We start from the raw sequence: 7,961 nt of genomic DNA on the forward strand, positions 1-7,961 counted from the left end.
ATAACCCCCCGCCACACTTCAGCCAATGAATAAGAGCAGGGATTTACTGAATACTTGAGGTCTGCTATGGACGTTGCGTGACTTGAGTGAGTGCAGGAGATTACCAATGATCCCCCACAGCCGCGGCCCTAACCTTATCAAATGAACATATTCACTTGTCACTTTCATCCAGAGGGGGCCGCGGCGTGCCTGCCGCACTTTAAACCTCAAATACCGGGAACGTGCCCGAGTCGCGTTAGATTTGAACCACTTTAACTATTATTTTATGCTTTAACTTCGGTGCCACGCTGTGAGCTTGTATATCTGCTATTTTTGGAAAATCGTGAAAATGTGTGCAGGTCTTTGAATATCTTTGACCCAATCTTTGACCCGACTTCTAATTCCTTCCTCTGAATCAGTGGTTCTCAAACTTTTTCATGTCAAGGAAGGACCCCCAAAATTACATTTATTTTGGCGCAGACCCCCCCCATCTCAAAATATGTTGTTCCAGGGACCCCCTAGAAGCAGAGATTTGAGTTACAAAAGTTTGCTTTTAAAAACATATATTGATCACTTTCAAGATTTTTCAAGATTTAAAAAAAATAGCAGATCTACAAGCTCGCAGCGCGGCACTCGGTGCCGTGCTGTGAGCTTGTATATCTGCTATTTTTCAACAGATAAAGCATTCAATAATTCTAGGCCTAAATGGGTTAAAGGGGTGTCTAAACTCTAGGTGGTCAAAGCAGTTCTGACAGATGATTCCCCCCACTTGAACCGAGACGGAAAATGTGTTGTGGGTGCCAGTGATCTGACTAGGTATGGGCACGATACGTGATGTTATCGTTTATCGTGATAAAAAAACACTCAGGACAATCTTACCGTGGTCATTTAATTTATCGTGATATCGTCCTCCGTCATGCACTGGGATCAATTCACCTTTTATTTGCAGAGCTGCATATCCACTTAAACCCTCTATAATTGGTAAAATGTACTTATAATATATGTACTTGATACAGTCTTTTTTTTCACTCTCTATCAAATGTCTTTGCCAAAAAATAGCTGATCTACAAGCTCACAACGCATCGCAACAAGCTTGTAGATCTGCAATTTTTTGGCAAATGTTCCGCCCCAGGATAATGGATTTTTGAGGGGGGGGGCTCTCTCCATTCCAACATGTCGCCACTCCGACAGTGACTTCTTATTGTCGGAGTGGCAACACTTCCATAGAGGTTAAGGTTAGGGTTAGGGTAAGAGATAGGGTTAGTGTCTGTCGGAAAGGAGACATGTCGGAATGGAGAGATGCACCCGGATTTTGATTATCGCGATAATATCGTAAATCGCTATTTCTTTTGCCACAATAATCGTGATATGAAATGTTCATATCGTCCCATCCCTCGTCTCAACTCTAGGTGGTCAAAGCAGTTCTGACAGATGATTCCCCCAAACTTGAACCGAGATGGAAAATGTGTTGTGGGTGCCAGTGTGCAAAGTGATGATCTGACTGCCTGCTTATCTGCTCCACTTCCACAGGATGAATGCACCGGGGAGCCATCGGAGGGCTCCACTTTGCCCGCGAGGAGAGACACACAACGGGGGGACCGCAAAGGGTGCTCTCACCTCCTTCATCATCCGAGCCCTGGGGAGTAGTTTGTGGTTGCAGGCGGTGGCTGTAGGAACAGGAAGTGCAAGAGCATGAATTATTTAACGCATTCAGAACGGGTACGCATCGTTGCGTATTAGTATTTTATGCTTTAACTGTTAAAAAATCGTGAACATTTGAATTTAGAACCGATTCTCTAAGGGGCCTTTTCCACCGGCAAAGAACCGGTTCCAGAACCAGTGCCGGTTAAACTTTCTTTTTTTTCTTGGTTTGTTCTTGCGAACCGGCTTGCGTTTCCACCAGATTGAACCATGATTGAACCAGAGGAACCAAGGATTTTGTGGTTCCCGTTCGGAACCAACTTTTACGGTTCGGAAACCAACTCCAGTTCTTGGTGGAAAAGCTCACCTCTGGTTCATCCCATAGGTGGGAGAAAGAACCAGAACCGGTTCTTTGCGGGTGGAAAAGGCCCTTAAATGTCTTCTAAATCCTACTAAGGTTTTTTTTTTTTAAACACATGTTTCTACGTCAGTGGTTCTCAAACTCTTTCATGTCAAGGACCCCTAGAATTATATGTAGTTGGCCGCCGACCCACCCGTCTCAAAATATTTTGTATCAGGGACCCCCACAAGAAGCAAATATTTGAGTTACAAATGTTCACATTAAAAATGAGACATACAAAAGATTTACACACATTTTCACGATTTTTAAAAAAATAGCAGATCTACAAGCTCGCAGCGCGGCACTCGGTGCCGCGCTGTGAGCTTGTATATCTGCTATTTTTCAATAGTTAAAGCAATCAATAATAATTCTAGGCCTAAATGGATTAATGCTTTCAAAAAGGCGACCTAATAGTGAGGTCATCACAGGGAGCCAGACTTGGACCAGGCTCCTTTGATTCTGTCGCGCATCTATCTGTCTCTCTCTCTGGGACGACGGGAGGCTGGTTCCGTCTGCTACATGGCTGACTAGGATTACACTCCACACACACCACCCTCCAGGGACGTGCAGAGAATGTTAGAGAGGCAGGGGCTGACATTTCTAAAAGGGCCTTTTTGGTGAAAATATCGAAAATAGCACACCTCCAAGCTCACAACTTGAGCTTGGAGGTCGGCTATTTTCAGTGCTTGATACCACACTGAATAAGCAAGTGAATACCGGAGATGTGGCGCAACGGCATGGATTTATATACGGAGAGGGCAGTTCTTTCAACTTAAGATGCCGCATTCAAGTTCGGGAGAGTTTGGACAAGGCAATTCTCTTGAATGGTGCCTTCAGGTATGGCATGGAAATGGTGCATTTGCATTTCTTTCACCACAGTAAAAGTAAGCCATTTACCATGAGAGGGAGTGTTTGGCACTCGGCTTCGCCTCGTGCCACAACCCTGAAACAGTGGTAAATCAGCCAACAACCCACAACCCTCGAATGGTAAATTGCTTTTCTACCACTTCTACCATATAAATGAAAGAAAACACAGCTGTAACTTGCAAAGTTATTTAGTTACAATACTGCAACACAACAGTGGGCGGGGTCCATGAGCCAACTCAAGGTTGTTGACTGATTTACCACTGTTTTAAGCCAATCAGAATCCAGTATCTGAACGTGTGACCACAAAAAGTGGTAGAAACTGCATTCATTGTCTGCAGAGGGCGCTTTTTATAGTCAGATAAAAAGAGCAGAGGCTCATGCCCCCTTTGATGTCTATGTGTGCACGTGCCTCCGCTTCACATAAAGTAGATGTCTCAGCATTCAAACCCCAGGTTTCCGACTGATGATGATGAGTAACACAGATGTTCACAGCCACCTACTTCGCTGGGGGACCCGGTGGCGCTCGCTGCTACGGGTAGCATAACCAATGCATCTTCCTATGGAACAAATGTGTCACAGGGGTCTCCGTGGATTGATGACTTCCTCTTCCGTGTTTGTCATGAGATGTCCGTTCTATACGTTTATTTCTATGTCCTCTACTCGCCTCTCCTCGTGGCGATGTCTATTCTAGTCCTAGAATGATGGGGAGGGACTACACAGGAACAAACTTGGACCTGAACTGCAATAAAAGTGATGACAACTCTGTCGCGCCGTTTCTACTGCTGTTTTTAACAGAAAGGGGGAAAAACGTTTACGGTGACCCACTATTTCTTAATCCCCTTGAATGAAACTGTCACTTGGTTCAATTTAATTGCCATTTAATTCAATCAGTAATGTCAAGAAAAGGGTGAACTTACTCTTCTAGATCCTCAGTGGCAGGTCTTCTCGAAGACCTACACAGTAGGTGGAGAACACAAACATTAACTAAGTAGAGTTAATTTGCCTACATACTTGAACTACATGTCATGCTATAATGAAATACACTTAATACACACAGGATATGACTACTATGTATCCTAGTAGATCCTGTTACAGTACATAAGGTGTAGAGGTGTTTGTTATTTAGACAGACATCGACCTGCTATCTTAGATATCGTCACTGTCGGACAGAAACCTCGTATCTCCAAGTTTCAAAATTGTAAGTTTTTTCGCTAAGTAAAGCCCTGCTTCATCATACAAGGCCGTCGCACAAAACTAGTGAAAACAGCCGATCTACAAGCACACAACGCCTCGCACCGCTGTTTTCACTAGTTTAGTTCTTTTCTAAATGATAAATACAAAACGAACGCTTTTGGACATACAAGGTTTCCACCCGACAACGACGATATATGTTGTAACACTTTTCTTAGCACACCATGTTTACTCGACTACGGTACCTACTGCTAACCCTGTTGTTTGACCAGAGTTAATGTGCCTCACTCAGAACTTGAGCACTTTGCCGCTCTGGTGTTTAAATCTCGTTGTATCGTCAGACTATGTCTACTGCTACTGTCTCAACCTCATCTCCTGCAGGATTACGGGGTCACATCTTCAGACGTGTCTGCATTTACCACGCCCAGACGGGTACATGCTCAACATCACACCACAATGCCATCTTCTCACATTGTCACTCCTCAGAAGTAGGGCTGTCACGATATGACATTTTAGTTGACGATTAATTGACACTCAAATAATTGGCGATTAACGATTTAATTGTGTTTTTGTCGTTGATAATTACATTTCTGTTTGGCTTTTAGGCTTTGAATTTGCACATGGTAGATATGACACATAACCTAAATATACAAAGAAATTACTGACATATTTGACAACTTTATACTTAAAAAAGAACATTGATAGTGGAAATAGCCGATCTACAAGCTCACAACGCGTCGCGATGCGACGCGTTGTGAGCTTGTAGATCTGCTATTTCCACTATTTTTTACATGGAAACGATTATGACGATTATGAAAAATAATCACGATTATGTCAAATAATGGCGATTAGACGATTATGTAATAATTGTGACAGCCCTACTCAGAAGATATGTACAGTATTTTACATAACGTACGTACATGAAAACATGTAATGCATAACTTCAGTAGTAGTATTTTCATGGAGCATTAACCACTTTTAACCAGGCTTTCTATTTTGGGCATTATATGTAGGTCATTATAGCCAAACATGTTTCGAAAGCTCACAACACAGCTTGTAGATTGGCCTTTTGGGAGACAGAGAGAGAGAAAAAAATAGGAATACAAGTATTAGAAAATAGAGCTTAAGTGGTTATCCTATGCAGAAATTAAAGTGTGTTAGGGTGTCTATGTAATTTATTAAAGAGAGTTTTAGAAAGAGTTTCTTTCAGAATGGCAGCTTTTTGCTGTTCTTTCATATACAGCGCAACATTCTTGCTTGCTCTCCTGGTTGAGTAGTGCCCCCTACTGGTTTTGAAGGCAATTTATTTTCAGTCTCCCTCTGTTTATTCTTTGCTCAGCACCAGACATTGGAGCCATATACTGTATATCCCCATTAAAAAAACAGATCTATTAAGGATTAACAGTGGAGGTGCCCATCAGAAAACATACATTCGTTTTTGTGGGGATATGAAGGCACTACAGCCCCGTGTCAGTAAACAATAATGAAGTAAGTAGGCTAACATTGATTTTCTATGAATTGAGTACAAAGGACTCCTATGGAAACAAGCCATAGTCTTTCTTGGTGTTTAAATCCTCTTCGTAGACCTTGTACTTTTTTCCCAAAACTGATAATAAAACAATCAATCAATCAATTATAATTACATTAATCATAAAACATAACAATAGGTAGTGATACCAAAAGGCAACTACCTGTACCTATTCCTTAAAGACTTGTTTTGAGTATCAAAAAGCCACACAAATCACCATACAGAAACCCATTCTTAAATACTTAAATACATAAATACACCCCGAATATACACTGAAATAAAAAGGTAACGATCTCAAATGATCTCAGAGTGAAAAAATGATCTAAACTATTTGGAGCAGTCAGCAGTGGAAGTAGTGGAGACCGTTCAGTCAGAGACAAGCCCTACCTGGCTGCCCTTGGACTGGTGTCCTGTCAGGGGGCGGGGGGGGGGGGGGGGGGGATGGGGGTGGCGACACTTAAGACACATTACAGGCCCCTTGATTAAGACTCATGTAAGGCAAAGCGATAGACATGGTAAAACTGTCTGGAAAAAGTTGTTAGGGATAAAATATATTGTGACAACCCGGCTTCAAAGGTTTCATCAATAAACTGACAGATCATTTAGTGTCAATTAGGAGTGATAGATCGACAATCCCGGGATTTCTTGCGCTGGGATTAGTGGGAGGAGGGCGGGCGGTGATTGAGCACGAGGGGTGACATTGAAGGGAAAAGTCCTTGCTCGGTTCCAGGGGGGACCATTACTTACTTTGTTTCATAGAGGATCAATGCGCGTGCAAAACCCCCCTTTACACCTCCTGTATTCCAATCTCTCCAAGACTAAGAATCAAGTGTGGGGGGGTTGCGTGAACACGGGGGGAAGCTACGCCACTGACCTTCCGTGAAAGAAGAAAGACCTATTGAGTTTGCTGTTCTCCTTACTTGCACTAGCGGTGCGGAAAACCGCGCAAATAAGCCCAATTGACTCGGCCCGCTCACTTCAATGTATGACTTTTACATCTCCCAGGATCGCACCTCAGTCTGAAGCAAGCGCAGTGCTGGACGGAAGGCAGAGACACGAGAGAGAATCAGTTCCACTACCTGATTACGCCATAGCCTCCGTGGTGGTTTTGCAGGGATTTAGAGGCAAGTGCCACTGCTCATATTTCATATTCCCGCTTGGGAAGAGAGCATTCGTCACACACATTCCATCTGTTTCAAATATTCTGTGCATTCTACATGTTGTGCTTGCCTTGTAAAGAGCAGACAGCAGTGGTAAAGGGAGGGGGGGGTGATTAACCCATTTAGGCCTAGAATTATTGAATGCTTTAACCAGTGAAAAATTGCAGATATGAAAATGTGTGCAAATCTTTGAATATATGTATTTTCAAAGCGAACGTTTGTAACTCAAATTCTGCTTCTGGGTGGTCCCTGGAACTAGATATTTTGAGATGCGGGTCTGTGGCCAAATAAATATCATTTTGGGGGGTCCTTCACATGAAAAGGTTTGAGAACCACTGACATAGTAGTCTCTCAAGAACAGACTAACTGAGCTCCAGTTAAGTGAAAAGGACCTTTTCTTGTGACGATGGCTACAGCCAGATTGCTGACATAGAAACATAGGTTTTTCCAAAAAAACCTTAGAAGGATTCAAAAGACACTTATAGAATCGGGTCAAAATTCTTAATTTTCACGATTTTTCAAAAATAGCAGATCTACAAGCTCGCAGCGCGGCACTCGGAGCTTGTATATCTGCTATTTTTCAACAGTTAAAGCATAAAACAACGATACAAAATAATGTGTGTACCCGTTCTGAATGGATTAAGTAGCTTGAACCCGTGTGATAAAGTGGCTGGCTGACTAACAGTGCCCTCCGTGGCTGACGCATTAACCATGTCAATTACCGGCCCGCTCGCAGATGAAGACGAATGGTGAGTGGCCCGCGCAGACAGGCCTCCTCTAACCTTGTTGATTCACAGCCCGAGTGCCAAATATGCACTGATAAATAAGCTCATTCGACAGCATGAGAGTTCATTAATAACGCATAACACAGGAACGCAGCAGTTCCCCCCAATTCGGACCACGACGTGTGCTTGGAGGGGAGCCGTGTGAACCAGGGTGCAACCACCACACCACAAGTCAGGGGTGTTGTTGTCGCACCGAATTCTTAGGGCCCTGGGTGCAAGGATTCCTGCTGTGTGGGCCCCCTCATGAATGTTCTTCATACTCATAGGGGGAGGGGGGTTAGGCCGTTTAGACTGGGAACGCATTAAGCAGCATCATTTTGTGATTCAACAATTGAAAAATAGTGAACATTTTGAGTCTTTGAATATTTAGTTTTTTTATACGTTTTTTGAAAACCTATGTTTCTATGTCA

The 7,961-nt window shown here is 43.0% G+C and overlaps 1 protein-coding gene across 1 annotated transcript in view; it reads right to left on the reverse strand.

The window, feature by feature from the left end:
- ift43 (intraflagellar transport 43 homolog (Chlamydomonas)) overlaps positions 1 to 7,961 on the reverse strand; it is a gene marked incomplete at both ends in the record, with an annotated part of 31,172 nt that overhangs the window by 12,712 nt on the left and 10,499 nt on the right. Inside the window, 2 exons of the mRNA XM_080750888.1 lie at positions 1,597 to 1,646; positions 3,805 to 3,840. Of these exons, the coding sequence (XP_080607014.1) occupies positions 1,597 to 1,646; positions 3,805 to 3,840 (86 nt within the window). The remainder of the gene's footprint in view (positions 1 to 1,596; positions 1,647 to 3,804; positions 3,841 to 7,961) is intronic.

Source organism: Nannobrachium achirus, assembly GCF_963921795.1.
Source record: "Nannobrachium achirus genome assembly, chromosome: 20".
Taxonomy (NCBI): domain Eukaryota; kingdom Metazoa; phylum Chordata; class Actinopteri; order Myctophiformes; family Myctophidae; genus Nannobrachium; species Nannobrachium achirus.